The 18,191-nt window shown below is 39.1% G+C and overlaps 1 protein-coding gene across 1 annotated transcript in view; it reads right to left on the reverse strand.

Annotated features, from left to right (window-relative positions):
• Nucleotides 1-18,191, reverse strand: part of LOC126210001 (apoptosis-stimulating of p53 protein 1-like) — a 339,336-nt gene that overhangs the window by 40,483 nt on the left and 280,662 nt on the right. Inside the window, exons 10-12 of the mRNA XM_049939109.1 lie at nt 14,448-14,570; nt 8,747-8,988; nt 4,654-4,840 (exon numbers count right to left, since the gene is read on the reverse strand). Of these exons, the coding sequence (XP_049795066.1) occupies nt 4,654-4,840; nt 8,747-8,988; nt 14,448-14,570 (552 nt within the window). The remainder of the gene's footprint in view (nt 1-4,653; nt 4,841-8,746; nt 8,989-14,447; nt 14,571-18,191) is intronic.

Here is an 18,191-nt window from a genome sequence, read left to right on the forward strand (position 1 = left end):
TTATAACATCCACAAAACACTTACACAATTACAGTAATATAATAAATCAAGTTACTTTTCCTATATATAACACATATTTACCCAACTTTCATAGTGCCTCATTTTTTTAAATATCTATAATCAAATACGGTAGTTTGCTTTTTAACACTGTTGGATTTTAGGTTCAAAAGGTCCATCTCCAATTGATCTACTCTGTCTATAAAAGGGTTGTCCACTTTAAATGCTGTGACAAATCTCCGGACAATGTCTATGCTGGCAATAGCTTCACTGAATGATGGTGTTTGCATTTCTTCAACCCTAACATCATCGTCTTCTTCTATATCTTCATCATTCTGCTTTACTTCATCTTCGCAGATTTCCTCAACATCTCAGATACGTGTAGTAACGACGATCACAAGCCACACATTCGTCAAAAGTGATGGGTAAATTGATAGATACCTGCACCCAATCATGCATGTCCACTACTGCTTCATCACCGTCTTTGTCATGAGTGCTCATTTCATTACATCCAGCCTTATGAAAGCAATCTGAGATGGTTTCCTTATTTACCATTTTCCGACCTCCTGTGAGCATATGCATTGCTTGCAGAATTTTCAATTTAAGCATCTCATTCCTGTCAATAAAGGCAAGTGCCGTAAGGACAAGAGCTTTCAGATACTTGCTTTTCAGGCTATGAATAATACCTAGATCTATGGGCTGGAGTCTGCTAGTGCAATTTGCAGGAACGAAATGCACTTTCACATTCTGCAATTATACTAAGTCTGTTTGATGAGCAGGATACTTGTAAATAGAGAGATCAACCTTCCTGTTTCTAGCACCCATTTGTGCATCAAAAGCTTGCAAGAATTTTTGAACAAGTCCATAGTCATCCAAGCACTTTTGTTGCTATAATACTTAGCACTGTTCTTAAAGCAACATGGTTCGTGGAACTTTCTAATTACTATGGGATCCAGCTTGTCACTGCCATCTGCGTTGCTGCATAAGAGAACAATAATTCTCTGCTTGCTCATTCTTCCTCCACGGAATGCTTCTCCTTTAACACTTAAGGCTTTAGAGGGCATGGGTTGGTAAAACAGGCCTGTTTCATCCATACTGTACACATCCCGAGATTTGAAACCTTCTAAGAGGGGTGGCAGCACCTCTTCTTTCCAGTGCTCAACACTTTCATCATTAACTGCAGCACTCTCTCCACATACTGCCCTGCGAGTTATCCCATAGCGTTTTTTTTAACCTATCCAGCCAACCATTCAAAGCTTTGAATTCTGTTAACCCAAGTTTCCCTGATATCACAGCTCCTTTCATTTTTATCAATGCCCCATTGAACCACTCCATTAGCTTTGAGTCCATTTCTTCGTACAGCGACTTTTTAACAATTTTTCTCTGCTTTGCTTTTGAACCGCACTGTGTCTCTTGATCCAGAATCTTCTCCTTATACTTCAATATTCCTGACAATGAAGACTGTGCAAGTCCCAGGCATTGAGCCATTTCACTTATGGGCACATATGCGTTTCTCACCACTTCCCGAATCAAGTACACTTTCTCCGTGACAGAGTTTTTCTTTTTGCTGCTATAGCCAACTTCACTACAGCAATGAGTGTGAGTGGGCAAACTGATGTACAGCTGGATTCTCCACATAGTACACAGTAATGCACAAACTGATGCAAACTTGCATTAACTGACGCTATACTGTTATGCTGCTACGAACACACAGAATCGGACAGAGCTTGGCTGCGTGCAAGCATGCAAAGCAGCTTGAGGGTTAGCATGCTGTACGTTGTTAGTCTTCAGTCATGGTCAGCTAATTTCGAGCTTGCTTGTGCACGTAGAGAGGAATCGATATAGAAGATGATCGATCGTATCTAATATAAATGCTGGAGTTCATAGGTTCTTAAGGCCTGTATTACACGATGCTTGCATTTGAAGGCAAAGCCTACAGGAGATAGGAAAAATCCCGCTAGAAGCTGCTGCAGGTACTGTATTTACCCGACTGCAAGCCGACCTCGAATGCAAGCCGCACCCCAGAAATGAGACTTGGTAAAAAAATAAATAAATAAATTTTACCCCTATTTCAAGCCGCACTTAAAAGTGAAAGATATGGCTCATCATATGATGAATAGAGTATTAAGCGTCCCTACTTCTTAGGGATTTGGCACACTTATAACTACAACTGCATCGCAAAACACTGACATCAATGAAAATTCACTATCCATCGAAATACAGTATTCCGGATCTACACGCACGTGAGCTGTTACAGTGATATTGCAGGTGAGCTTGCTGCACTGCATACCAGAACACAGTCATGATTTTTCACTTTTTATTATTAATGCTAGTGACTCCTTGTCGTTACTTTTGCACAAAGCATCATTTTCTGTGCCACCATGTGCATTAGAAATACAGTATTTTTTAAATGCATGATGAACAGTTTCGCTTGGGAGACATTTCCAAGATTGACTAATGCACACGCATACTTGAGCCAAGCTTGCACACTTAACATTGCCTACCTTCGTTTGTTAGACACTGTGTATACGTACAGTATTTTTCTGCTTGTCCATAAAAGGTTTGTTTAAACAAACAGATGCAAAATTGACGTCATCCATTCTGGAATTACAACTAAGTCTGTTTTGCCCTCTGCTATTTTTTTTTTTCTTCACAGCTGGTGTACACTGACCTGCATATGAATCTAACACAAGCATACATGGCAAACCTAGCAAGGTACCAGGACGACATTGCCAGACACATCTGTTCCATTCTAAAACCATGTCCTCCATGAACCAGCCAACTTCGTTAGCATGTACAATAACATCTTTAGGAAACACTTTGGACTTCAGTAAAGTCTTCTGTGTGAAATGTATGGTGGTAGTTTATGGCCCGTCACAATTTGTACCGGTCATCAATGTTTGGTCATTTTTAGTGTATGCACATCAGTCCACCATATAACAGTAGAATGTCATTCTTTTGCCAATGGTATGTAATCCACAGTTCAGCTGAAGGCGACAATCCTAAAGTGAAACCTTATCTCTCAGGGAGGAATGTAAATTTCAATGAACAGTTTTATCTAATCAAATTGTGTGTGTGGGGGGGTCTTTATATACTTTCTTTTTATTGTCTAAGGTTTGTCCTATTCATAAAGTATTTCCATCTATTTATATCTACTTCATACTCCACATGCCGCTTAATCCTGTGTGGCAGGAGGTTCTTAAGATAGCCGTAACTGATGCCCTTCTTGTGTACCACTTGCAAATGGTGTGTGAGAAGAATGACTGTCGGTAAATCTCTGTGTTACCTCTAATTTCTGAAATTTTCTTGTCGTGGACATTTTGTGACATGTATGTAGGAGGAAGTAGTGTGTTGTCTAAGTCATCCCAGAAAATGCTGTCAAATTTCAATAGTAGACCTGTCTGTGATGCACAACACCTCCCTTATAATATCCATCACTGGAGTTTGCTGAGCGTCTAGATGATGCTCTCACATGAAGTAGACAATCTTGTGATGAAGGGTGTCACTCTTTATTTCTTTATTTAATCTCTCTCTCTCTCTCTCTCTCTCTCTCTCTCTCTCTCTCTCTCTCCCCCCTCCCCTCCCCTCCCCCCCCCCTCCCTCCTGCCAACAGTCCTATCTGGTATGGATACTCAAGAATAAGTCTAACAAGCACTTTGTAAGCCACTGCCTCCACAGATGAGTTACATTTCCTGGAGATTCTTCCTATGAATCTCCTCTTGCAACTGCTTTTCTGCCAATTTGTTGTACATGGACATTCAACTTGAGATCACTCTGGATAATCCTCCCACATATTTTACAATAGATACTGTTTTCAGCAATTTGTCTTGAGTTATATAGTCCTACAATAATAGATTTCTTTTCCTATGTATGCCCAATATGTTATATTTATTTACACACACAGTCAATTTCCAGGGCTGGCACCATTTATCAATCCTCTGTAGGTTCATTCTGCAAATCGATACTGTTTTCTGGCTTTGCTACTTTCGTACAGACAACCTCATCATCTGCTAACAATCTTAAAATGCTTTCTACTAGATCATTTATATACTTTGTTAACAGTAACAGTCCGATCATATTCAATTAGGGTACTCCAGAAATTACGTATATGTCAGTCAGTTTTTTTTTCTGCTAAAAGCAATATGTTGAGTTCTATATGTAAGGAAGTCTGGAATCCAGATTCAAATCTGGTCTAACACTCGGTAAGTTCATTCCTCTCCTACTAAACGGCAGTGCGGGGTGGTGTCAAATGCCTTCCTGAAGTCACAGAACATGGCATCAACCTGAGCGCAATTGTCTACAGCACTGTGAAGCTCACAGAACAACAGGAAGACTTAGAGTTTTGCAAGAGCTCTTTTTGTAGAATCCAATAGTTTTTATTTTCTTGGTTCTATATTTTAGCTTTGAAGCATAATCATCACACTTTCTCAAAAGTACTTTGAGCTGGAGTGTGTAGCTTTACTACACCACATAACCAAGTTAGATCCCACTGTGGGTGAGTCTATGGCCAGCTGTCTGGAGTAATACATTAAAAGACTCTGAGCATTGCTGTTTTAATACTATACAATTTCAATGAAATAAGGAAAGAAACAGACTGTGCAGTTAGCAACTGAAATAACAGTATCAACTAAAACTTATGACAAAACTGTGTCTTACCAGGTTGATGGGGCCCCTCGCCTTTATGGCAGGTGGTGGAGGTGGGGCCTGTGCCTGTGGGGGCGGCTGCTGGTGCTGCGGCCCCTCAGGCAACCTGGGGAGGGGTGGGGGCGTGGCCTGCTGCTGGTCTTCTCCCAGTCCCGGCACAGCACCGGGGCTGCTGTCGTCCGGTACAGCCTCCTGTTGTCTGTTTGGAGAATTGCACTTGTAACCACCAATGTCAAGCGGTATAGGAGAACATGATACACACAACTAATATACAACCTAATACGCATTCTTTAGCATTCAAAATTTCCCGCTTCAATCTTTCATATCATTATTTATCTATTTTGATTGTAGAAAAATAATCTCTTATTTATAACTTCTGTCAAATAGTTGAAGAAACTAATAACATCAATCAGTAAAAAGCATATATTGTCCACATCACTAAGATCTCGATTTTCCTAAAAAGATATTAGTCTTGTGAAAGTCATATTTACTGAAAAATTAACACAATAATAAAAGTTCAAAGTTATGTGGACAAATATCAAAGCCCTTAATAACTTGAGAAATTATTAAATGATAACAAATGAAAGATTCACAAATACAGTTTCATCAGTAAAATTGAGATACTAATGAAAATTATGACTGTAATTAAGAATTAAAGTAATCTGTAATATACAGTTTGCTGTGAAATCAACTGAATTGTAAAAAAGGATGTACTAATTGTAACAAAAAAGTTTATGTTCCTTGTCAAAAAGTTACAGAGTAACCGTGTCTGCAACTGTATATTCAGTTCATGGCAGTATTGTGTTTGCAGTACTTGCCTCTTTCTTGTGTTAAGGTTGTCCAAATTGAACTCAAATTTGTATGCAAGTCAGACAGAATTAGTGACTGAAAATATGTGTAATTACTACTTCCTCCTAGAAAAAGTAATGATAAGTTATAAGAAAACTGTGTCATGTTATTTATTTCAGTGAAGAACCCCACCCAGCATTGAAATTGTTATTGTTCTAATGATATCCTTATTATTATTGGCATGTGGTGATATGCTTTGGGTTACCTTCTCAAAAAATTCACTTGCTGAATTAAGTCTGTAACTATATTTAATTTTTGGTAATATAGTGATGAGACGAAGGATTACATTAGGCACCCAAGATAATGTTACAGACATTCACTTTGCTGATTTTAGCATCTAATCACATCAAATATTATCAAACTGATAGCATGCTGCTGCATCAAACAGAATGAACAGTATTTCATGAAAAACTGCCAGATTTGTGGAGGAGAACACAGACCAATCACATATGCTAACATTCAACAAGAATCTTCTGCTTTTACAGGAAGTGTGAAATCGTTATTAGCCGATTCGTATGTGCCAAGGTATGAGGGGTAGTCAAATGGAACCTGTGCACCAGCCGCAGTGGGACCACTACAAGTGCCCACCACATGAATGACGACATTTACCCTACTGCAAGATAACAAACAATTCCTATTTTGTGGGGTGCAGTCGGCCACTGAGATCCAACAACCACACCCACTCTTGCACTTCCTCATCCAACTCCAACCAACATCCACTCACATCTTTCTTCAGGTTGCCTTATGTAGTGCCACCATTTTGAGCCCAAGGGCAAACAGAAAAGCTAACTGTGGAAACATCCCACATCTCTCCTGCCAAAGAAATCCAAAGCTGTTGACAGACATTCCAGTAACGGTCTTCCATTGCAGGGACTCTACGCATCCATTTCCTCGAGCATGGAATTGCAATCAATGCACAGTGTTACAAAGACACTTCACAGAAACTGTGATGTGCATGAAGTCCAAATATTGTTAAACAGAATGATCCTGTCCACCCCCACACTGACTATCAGCTGAAGGCCACGCTTCAGCAATTTCATTGGGAGACACTGCAACATCCTTTGTACAGCCCAAATTGTTCACCATGTGATTTCCATATCTTTGGTGACCTGAAGAAAGACACACATGGATGTTGGTTTCAGTTTGATGTGCAAGTGCAAGAGTGGATCTGTCAGCGGCCGAGCACACTCTACAAAACAAGACTTTAGGGTCTCATCCCAGTGGGCTAAATATCTTAACAAGTGTAATGGCTACTTTTGAATAGAAATTCCATGGTCCCATTGTAGTGGGTATTCAGTTTTCATTTGTCTGCTCCTTGTATGAGGTCTACTCAAAAAATTCTGGAAAATTCGTAATTTCGCACCAATGGTGTGTGGGAGCAAAATGCCATTGGCATACCTAACCACAACTGTGTTTAATGTATAAATGCCAGAAGTTTCACTGTTTTATGTCTGTTCTTTATTGTTCAGTGCTGTATTGAGTAGAACACTGTGTTGCACAATATGCGAATTTCGAGATGGCAGAGTTGGAGAGCAATGCATCTGCATTAAATCATGCATGAAACTGAAGGAAACCTTTACAAGGGGACACCAAATGATCCAGGAATGTAGTCTACAGTTATGATGTTGAGACCAAGGTTCAATCTTCACAATTACGAAAGGTTCACTAAGACCAAAAGATGCTCATCAGGTCAGGTCAAATGTCAAAGCCATGCTGATAGTTTTCTTTGACTTTGAAGGATCAGTTCATCATGAATTCATGCCACAGGGAGAAACCGTTAATCAATGGCACTATTTGGATGTGTTTTAAGTCTGTCAGAAAATGTGAGAAGTAATGGTCTGAAATATTGCAAGACAATTCATAGCACTTGCATCATGCTAATGCACCTGCACATTAATCCCTACTGGTGCATGACTGTTGGGACAAAAAAAAACTAAATCACTCTGCTCCCTCATCCTCACTATTCTCCAGATCTGGCCCCTGCAGACTTTCTTTCATTTCCGAAGTTAAAAACTCTGCTGAAAGGACAGAGATTTGCAACAATAGACGAGACGAAAGAAATGTTCCACATGGCACTTTGCGCGATCCAATAAGAAGCATACCGAGACTGCTTCTGGAAGTGGAAGCAACATTGGGAGCAGTGTATCAATTGCGGAGGAGAGTATTTCAAAGAAGACCATGCAGTAAGTAAAAGGTAAGTATAGAAAAAAATTGTGGACAAAGTTCTAGTATTTTTTGAACAGACCTCATACATTTACATTTTCGAATGACAACATTTGAAGGAATGCTATTGGAAGTAGTATAAGGTACTTAAAATCATTTGAGTGCACTAAAGAAGCACTACACAATTCTAATCTAGGCATGCATTAAGGAACATTTACTTTCACAGTCTCAGTTGTATGACAAACGATGGATGACTAAATTTTGCCATGTATGATTATCATTTTCAGATCTGAGAGTTTACTATTGTTGACTGGTCGAAAGGGACAGAAGGCTGATGGCTGAGGTGAAATAGAAATGATGGAATGGGATAGAAATGTAGCACAAGCAATAAAAATTTCATACTTTAGGAAAACGAGAGAGACCAACAGTTCTAATATTACACTTGATAATGGAAGCAATACTTACAAAAAGTCAAGACACATTTATAAGATTTGTCAATCCAGAAAAAATGTTTGACAATATAAAGTAGTTCAAGATGCTTGAAATTCTCATAAAAATAAGTATACACTCCAGGCAGCAATGAATAATAAACAAAACAAGAACCAAGAGGAAACAATATGAATAGAATGCCAAGAGAGAATTCCTTAGATTAAAAACGGCTTAATTAAGGGCTGCATTCCTCCTCATCTGTTGTTCAACATGTATATCAAAGTGGCAACAAGGGAAGAAGAAGAAGAAGAAGAAGAAGATATTTAGGAGTGGGAATGAAATTCATAATTAAAGGGTGTCATTGACAGGTTTCAATCATGAGACTGCTGTCCTCCATGAAAATGAGGAACTAGAGATCTGCAGAGGCAAAAAATATAAACGAAGATAGAAGTTGGAATGTACAGAACAAATAACTGAGGACACTGGGCATTTTTAGTGCTACCCTGCTTGTGAGGTGAAAATAGGGAGGAAAGGAGGTGCTGGCAGACTGTAATGCCACATGACACATGACTCACATGCAAAAAGGTATACAATTTTTTAAGTTCAAAATTTAGATTCAATGTTGGTAATTGCAGTAGCAGAAATGCGACAATCCCATCCGTACCTCAAGGTTGTTAGACTGTCGTCTGCTGAGCCCTGATGCTGGTGGAGCGCCGTCTGCCTGGGTGGTGGTGGCGGTGTGGGCTTCACCTGCGGCACCGTCGGCTTAGGTGGCAGCGCCGGCTTCGGAGTGGAAGGCTGCTGCAGAGTCGTCGCTGCAGTTACTGACGCAGAGGTAGGGGCGGACTCTGGTGTGCCAGTCAGAGGTGTCGAGGTCCCCTGTGGTGGACTCAGCACCAACATCTGCTGTAGAAATGCATTGCATGGCTGAACAATTAAAGAGATACATACCTCAGGCTGTCTAAATGTGCTTTTTCAGTGTGTTTACATCTGTCCAACTTCCTTGCATACTAGGTGTGTGAGGCCACTGAACAAAGAGGCAAGGGAGCCCAGACAATGGTGCAACCTCATGCAAACCTGACATTTCATAACATGGACCAGTGTATGTAGATGCAGATGCCTCTCCATCCCAGGTGTGGACAAGTGCAACACTCATGTGCCTCTCCGTGATTGTGTTTGTTTCATGCTTTACTTCACAGTTCTTAGAAATTGACAGAAAGTCACCAAGTAAAACAGAAGTGATTTCTGACTTTCCCCAAGGTGGTGACGACCCTCTGTTGTTTCTTTTCTATATAAATGATTTTAGAGGCAATCTGAACAGCCATCTTAGCTTGTTTGCAGACTATGCTGTCGTTTGTTGACTAGTAAAGTCATCAGAAAGCAAAATAAATTGCAAAGCAAAATAAATTGCAAAGCAATTTAGATAAGACATCTGTATGATGGCAATTGACCCTAAATAATGAAAAGTGTGAAGTCATCGACATGAGTGCTAAAAAGAATCAGTTGAACTTCAGTTACACGATAAATCAGTCAAATCTAAAAGCCATAAATTCAACTAAATACCTCAGAATTACAATTATGAACAACTTAAAGTGGAAAGAACACCTAGAAAATGTTGTGAGGAAGGAAAAACAAAGACACTGTTTTATTGGCAGAGCACTGAAGAGACAGCCTGCACTACACTTGTCCATCCTCTTTTGGAATACTGCTCTCCAGTCTAGGATCCTTACCACATAGGATTAACGGAGTACATCAAGAATGTTCAAAGAATAGCAGTGCCAGGCACTTAAGTATGATTTGCAGAGTATCCATGTAGATGCTGATGTACTTTACTAGGCGTCTCAGTTGAAAGACTGTTTCCCCACATTCATTCAAATTTATCTGTTTGATGGCCAAGTGGTCCAACAAGAAACATTTAGAACTTGACTGACTTATTGCGCATTTCTTTGTTTGTGGGAATTCTGTGGGTTTCAGAAGCAGAATGAAAGACAATGACTGTCTACAAATCCTCATAAGTAAGTACAAACTAGAAACAATAAAGGTAAATGTGAACAAAATAATAAGCCTTCGTTCGTACCTTTGACGTCAATGTGTTTAAGTAATTCTGGCATCCTGGACTGGCAAAGATGTCCTGGTTTCTTTACAAGCCACTTGGATACACAGATATTTTGCACTGACAAGGGCAAGTAACTGAAATAGCTGTTTGCACTGCTGTATGGTAACCATAGATTTGCAGTCAAAAGACCTCTAACAGAGCTGGAAATTCCATCTCAATTCAAAATCTCTGATAGTAGCCAAACAGTTCTCAACATTTGGGGGCTGAATACACTTGACAAAATAAGACCCTCCACTGTCACAAAGACCTAGTCATGTGTCTGGTGCATACATAAACAGAAATGCATTATCCTTTCATCACTTCCATTTCACATACTCCTAGAATGTCTTATGTTCAGAAGTAAACAAATTCTCATATTCATTGTCTACTGGAGGAAACTAAAGCCCCAAATAAGTGTGTGTTTTCATCCTCTAGTTTAAAATCTTTTTCCAGGAATTCCAAGCAAGCCTGGAAAATATTTATGACAATGTTTGATTCTGATTGGAACTTCAAACTGGAGTAATGATCCCTGCTAGAAGAAATTTGAAGTTTCAGAAGTAACCTTGTCAACACTGGTATAATGTCTCTCTATTCTGAATGGTCCTTTGCTATCAGTGATGCATCACAATAAAGTATTACTCTGGAATAATGAGTACATTTATTAAACATATTATTTCTTGTTATCCTTTCTCTTTCATCAAGCTTACCCAACAGGTATTAACAATCTTAGTACTTACATTTGTTACTATTATTTTGTCATTTCTCAAAATATACTGGCTGCACTGACAGCTGCTACTAGCAAAGCAGGCATGTATATCACCGGATCAACATGCACGGTTTCACATATGTGCGAATGGAATCACGTATTTGTATATGTTGAGGGAGAGGTATGCACCTACACACACAGTGCAGGGTGCGCAGCTGTAAATAAACCTTAACTATGTTTCCATTTTTCATCTGTTGTTATAGGTTATCGGTCTTGAACTGACTGCAGTGTAATTAGAAAGAACTACACCAGATGCTTTTCAGTTTTATTTACAAAGCATCTTCTGTGGTATCCTGTAAATTGGACACACACATGTTTGTAGATTTATTTTGTGATTCTTTTAGGTTAAGGGGGGTTGGGTTGGGTTGTTTGGGGAAGGAGGCCAGACAGCGAGGTCATCGGTCTCATCAGATTAGGGAAGGAAGTCGGCCGTGCCCTTTCAGAGGAACCATTCCGGCATTTGCCTGGAGTGGTTTAGGGAAATCACGGAAAACCTAAATCAGGATGGCCGGACGTGGGATTGAACCGTCGTCCTCCCGAATGCAGGTCCAGTGTCTAACCACTGCACCACCTCGCTCGGTTTTTTAGGTTAAAAACAGCATTTTATTTATGAAGTTGGTCTGCAAACTACTTACAGTGTTTCTTTACATAGTCTACACCTTCCCCTCTTGCTAGCAGTGGTTTTTTGCATTTTGGATTATTTCCTGTGCTGTGCTATTTATAACTGACTTTCTTAACTGTTTTTCATTCATCACTGCCACAGTGTTTATGCCTAATTGTTTGTTATCATTTACGTTGTGGGGGTGACAGGGATGGCCTGGACAGGGATTATGGGACAAATCTGGTCGTGGTAAATAGAGCCTGTGATTATATTTTCTGTACTTTTAATGTTATGTTAAGTGGTCAACCAGTTTGATAAGTGTGTGGTTTGCCAAGCTGATCTGATCATTTATGAGTTGTTTCTTTTCTGTTACGGTTTTCTGGATCTGGTAGTTTTCTTGTAAGGTGAGGTGGTGTTTTTTGTTGTTGTTTATATCCTTATGATTTCCATGTCTGTGTCTCTGGTTGTAATTTTATGTTGGTGCTGGTGTAAGTGTTCTGCAAAAGTTGAATGACTTGTCCTATACTGCCATGCTCTTACATGTTCATTGTTGCATTGGTGTCAAGTGTCCTCTTGGTTTGACCTATGTATCATGCATCTTGTGTATTCTATTTCAGTTGGTATATTCCTTATTTCTGATACAGATCAGTTTTTCCTATTGTTTTTGGGAAGTATTTCTGAATTAAGTTGGTTCCGTGTGCTATTTTTATGCCTTTTTTTTTAAATATTGGATATTCTGTGTGTGAATTTGTGGTTTTATGTCATTGTGTGCCATCTTTTACTTTGTTTCTTTCACACCTTGTGTTGTTTCAATCCCTGTATTTTATGTATTTGTTTGTGTGCAATTTTGTCCTTTTCTTGATGACAGTTGGGTGTGTGTTTGTTTGAGGCTATTTGTATTATAGTATTCATTCCTTTTTGTAATCGTCTGTATCTAATGATACTGTGTTTAGTCTGTGGAGCATGTATGCAAGTGCTGCCTGCTTTTGAGAATTGGAGTGTTGTGATATCTCTTGTATAAATGTGTGTGTTGTTGTCAGTCTTTGGTATATGGAAAATGTGTGTTGGCCATTTCGAATCTTTGTGGTAAAGTCCAAGAAATTTAACTGTCTATTTTGCTCTTTCTCTATTGTAAAATGTATCTTATCATGAACAGAATTTATGTCTGTGTGTAACTAGTCAATTTTATTGTTTGGTTCATTATCAGGTACAAGATATCCATATATCTAATCCAGTATAGGATGTTGTACCTATTTGACACTATTTTGTTAAATATAGTATGTTCTAAATGGTTCATAAATATGTTTGCTATGGTTCCAGACACTGGAGACCCCATTGGTAATCCTTCACTTCGTAAGTAGAATTCGTTATTGAAATGACAATAATTCTGTTTTGTTATTAGCTCTAAAAGCCTGACTATTTCTTTGATGCATTCATGTGGAAGTGTACTGTGTGTCTTAAGATTTTGTTCTATAATGTTTATTGTTTCAGTTATTGGTATATTGGAATACATAGTCTCTACATCAAATGACAGGAGGGTGGCTGTGTCTGGAACTTTTATGTCTTTTACGTACCGAATCAATTGTGTGGTGTTTCTTATAGTCCCGTCTTATTGTAATTTGTAGTTTTCTGATCAGATTTTCAGTGTGTATCTTGCAAGTGGGTAAATGGGAGCATTTCTATAATTCACAATAGCTTTAACAGGGAGATTTTTCTTGTGTATCTTTGGTTGGCATTGGAGGGAAGGTGCATTGGAATTTGTTTGTATCAGTTTTCCTTTTTCATTGTTTTGTATTCTATGTTTAATGTCTTTTAGAGTGTTTCTCAGCTTCATTTGGGATCTGTTTGTTGGATATGATTTTAATTTTATTTATATTTTTAATGAACTCTTGTGCCTTACTGATGTACTGCTCTTTATCCATGAGAAACACTCTTTCTCCTTTATCTGCCTTTGTGATCATGGTAGTGTGTTTCTGTACTTTCTTTCTAGGTTTTGACATTGTTATAGAATCTGTATTGTTTCAGCAAAATGCCAAAAACTGCAGATGTGAAATAAGCCTGTCGACACGAGCCACTGCTAGCAAGAGGGGAAGGTGCAGACTATGTAAAGAAATACCGTAAGTAGCTTTCAGTCCAACTTCATAAAGAAAATGCTGTTTTTAACCTAAAAGAATCAAAACAATAAATGTACAAACATGTGTATCCAATTTACAGAATACCACAGAAGACGCTTTGTAAATAAAAGTGAAATGCGTTTGGTGTAACTAACTCTCTTTAATTACACTGCAGTCAGCTCAAGACAGATAACCTATAACAACAGATGTTAACAGTTGCTGCGGAAGATGGCCAAACAAACAAATGTATTTCCATTTTTCATTTCACAACTCATGGTTTTGCCTCTTTTGATTTCAAAGAATTCCTCACCATTTCTTCTTTGCTCTGCCAAATTATATTTTGCCAATTGGGTTATGATGGTAAGCTTTTCTACTGTGAAGTCTTCTATTCTTTAATGATGTTCAAGCCATTTTCTCTTGTTTAATCTTCGTTGATCCATTATGGATCGTGGGACGACGGCTGGCATGAACTTCTTGATGCAATAATTTACCAACAGCCGTATGTATTGTAGAAATTTATTTTATTTTATTGCATCAAGATTTTCTCTTGTATTCTCTGACATTAGTGTTACATATTCAACTCTTAATTCTCTTCATAAAATGCCTTTTCTTACCCAGTCTCTTCTTTGACCCATTTCCTCTAAAAAAAAAATCTTATAACAACAAATTGAAATCATCTCTGATGTGACCTGTACTACCATCGAGCAACACAAGAGTAACTTCTTATCTTGTAAAATGCCTCATTTCTCTAGTGTTCTGTGAATGGCGCCACACACAGGATAAACATACCTGGGGAGCTGTAGAGCTGATCGTTTGTGGCTGCACCGGCTGTATCTTTGTCGACGACGTCTGATAAATTGGAGATGGCTTCTGATGCTGCACTGACGTTGGTGCTACACTGCTGACTGGTTTCTGAAACATCCCAAGTGATAAATGAAACACTTAGATCATAGTCCACAAGAAAGAACAAGGATATGACCTACCCAGTGCTTACAAGTTGGTATTATAGCACATATTATTTAGCAACAAGGAAGTATGCAGCTTTAACTAAGGAAACTAATATAAGATGTGAAGCAAAACAAAAAGCTTCAATAATTAAGTTAAAGTTTGGATAGACTGGGTCCACATCATTCATGAAATTTTTTAATGAAATCATACCGCTTTTGGCTGTTAGAATATTATTTATTGGGATTGCGATTTTGACATTTTGTGATTTTCATGTACTGTGTAGCTGTTGTAACCCACTCAGTGATATAAAGCAGCGACATGCTGTGTAACAGTGGCTGAATGTTGTGTTGTGAATTCATCTGCTGTTCTGTATACTACACACATTAGAAAACTGATGACGTAATGACATAAATATCAAAGTTTAAATTTCATGTAGCAGACATGGTAAAGGATCCCAAAAGCTAACCTTGTCAACACTGGGATAATGTGTCTCTCTCTTTTATCAGTGGTCCAAATCAAAGTATTAACTCTGAAATATATCTAAAAACAAAGATGATGTGACTTACCAAACGAAGCACTGGCAGGTCAATAGATACACAAACTAACACACAAAATTCAAGCTTTCGCAACAAACTGTTGCCTCATCAGGAAAGAGGGAAGGAAAGGGAAAGACGAAAGGATGTGGGTTTTAAGGGAGAGGGTAAGGAGTCATTCCAATCCCGGGAGCGGAAAGACTTACATTAGGGGGGAAAAAAGGACAGGCACACACACACACACACACACACACACACACACACACACACACACACACACACACACACACACATCCATCCACACATATACAGACACAAGCAGATGTCTGCTTGTGTCTGTATATGTGTGGATGGATGTGTGTGTGTGTGCGCGCGCGAGTGTATGCCTGTCCTTTTTTCCCCCTAAGGTAAGTCTTTCCGCTCCCGGGATCGGAATGACTCCTTACCCTCTCCCTTAAAACCCACATCCTTTCGTCTTTCCCTCTCCTTCCCTCTTTCCTGATGAGGCAACAGTTTGTTGCGAAAGCTTGAATTTTGTGTGTTTGTGTTTGTGTGTCTATCGACCTGCCTGCGCTTCGTTTGGTAAGTCACATCATCTTTGTTTTTAGATATATTTTTCCCACGTGGAATGTTTCCCTCTATTATATTCATATTATTAACTCTGAAATTATGAGTACAGTTATTAAACATAATACTTATTGCTATCTTTATCTCTTTCATCAAGCTTATATAGGAATTACCCAACAGGTATTAACAATCCCAATATTTGCATTTCTTTGTTTATTACCTTACCATTTCTCAAAATATACTGGCTGCACAGACAGCTGTTGGAAAGTGGGCTTGTTGTGATCCATTTACCATGTCTGCTACATGAAATTTAAACTTTGGCTACCATCTGAGCTACCAAAGCATCACTCACGCCCGGTACTCACAGCTTTACTTCTGCCAGTACCTCGTCTTCTACCCTCCAAACTTTACAGAAGCTCTCCTGCAAACCTTGCAGAACTAGCACTCCTGAAAGAAAGGATATTGTGGAGACATGGCTTAGCCACAGCCTGGGGGATGTTTCCAGAATGAGATTTTCACTCTGCAGCGGAGTGTGCACTGATATGGATTCTGGAAACATCCCCCAGGCTGTGGCTAAGCCATGTCTCCGCAATATCCTTTCTTTCAGGAGTGCTAGTTCTGCAAGGTTCGCAGGAGAGCTTCTGTAAAGTTTGGAAGGTAGGAGATGAGGTACTGGCAGAAGTAAAGCTGTGAGTACCGGGCGTGAGTCGTGCTTCGGTAGCTCAGATGGTAGAGCACTTGCCCGCGAAAGGCAAAGGTCCCGAGTTCGAGTCTTGGTCGGGCACACAGTTTTAATCTGCCAGGAAGTTTCATATCAGCGCACACTCCGCTGCAGAGTGAAAATCTCATTCTTGTTACATTTGTGTTAGTGGGCATAGCCTTGACAAAGTAAATATTCCAGATGCATGCTTCCAATTAGTCAGGGAATCTGTAAATATTATCCCAGTTTTCTCCCTTGTTATAAAACAACCCACTTTCTTGAACAATGGAAACTCTAGGTTGGGATACCAACAGTATTTGGAGAAGGACATATTGTTACTCATGACACACACACACACACACACACACACACACACACACTAGTGTTTTGAGAATTTCAATGTAAATTCTAGAACTCATGATATTTTAGATGTGAGAGTGGGATGTTAGAATCCTACCTACTGTGTGTGTGTGTGTGTGTGTGTGAGAGAGAGAGAGAGAGAGAGAGAGAGAGAGAGAGAGAGAGAGAGAGTGCGCACGCGCGCAGGTTTGAAGTTTGTCGTGAGAAGACTATAGACCCGGCGGTCGAACAGCACTGACGAGTACTTGTCGGTCGATCCATGGAAGTAGTAGTGAAAGAGCAAGGAAGAACTATGGAACTTCTAGGTTATTCTGTGTTAATCATTCAGTGACCATTGTTATGAATAACATGAATATTTGAGATTTGGAATTCTGAAAAAACTCTTATCTTGGACTTGATGGAGGCAAGACGTATTTTAAAATTTGTTTGCAAGTTAAGCCAACTCTTTTCTAAAATGTACTTAAATCTGTTTCTAATGTGAGATGATACGAGTGACTTACAAGAAGTCAAATGTTTATATGCCAAGTGTGAATTTTGTTCTTTATGAAGCTCAAATGTACCGATAGTTGTTGAAAAGCGTTCTTAGAGTACCTATTTATTTCGCAAGGAGAGAGAGAGAGAGAGAGAGAGAGAGAGTCTCTAAGGTTCCTGTAACTAGCATCATTCTTCGGAGGAAGAATTTATAGGGATTCCAGAAGCTGGCTACCCAGAGAAGAAGACCAGCTGTGTCTACACCAAGTAAGTCGCCTCATATGAGAGAAGTGGGAAGTTTGCACGTACACTTCACACACTCTTAGTACACACACAGAGGGGGGAGGGTGTGTGGGTGTGTGTGTGTGTGTGTGTGTGTGTGTGTGTGAGAGAGAGAGAGAGAGAGAGAGAGAGAGAGAGAGAGAGAGAGAGAGAGAATGGTTTCGCTTGGAGATGAATGATACCAGTCGTGACCAAGCACCGGAGCACAGAAAAATAGATGGAATAGTTAATGCAAAATGAGACCCAGTTTATTTCACTAATGATGAGATTGTAAGCTTATACTACATGCACTTTCAGAAGCTACAAGCCACACTGCATACTGCTGTGTACCTAGTGATCACATTTAAACTAGAAAAACTGTACATTAATATTTTACTTTAAAATATTACACACGAGATAGGTCAATAATATACATTTACTTTATATGACACCTCTATTCCTAATACCTAGACCTAAAATGGGATCATGAAGTGAAAGCTCATATTTCTACAATTACTAGAGTTGTAGATTAAAACCTCTTTCTACACCATTTGACATGTTTCTGTCCAACCCACTACGGGTGCAGTATTCCAAGTTCAAAGTACATATTGCTAATGTCTGTCTGGTGAAATGTAGAACACTGCTCAATTTAGTCAATTAACTTCATGAAAACTTGTTACAAAAATTCACATA

The sequence above is a fragment of the Schistocerca nitens genome, chromosome 10 (assembly GCF_023898315.1).
Source record: "Schistocerca nitens isolate TAMUIC-IGC-003100 chromosome 10, iqSchNite1.1, whole genome shotgun sequence".
Taxonomy (NCBI): Eukaryota; Metazoa; Arthropoda; class Insecta; order Orthoptera; family Acrididae; genus Schistocerca; species Schistocerca nitens.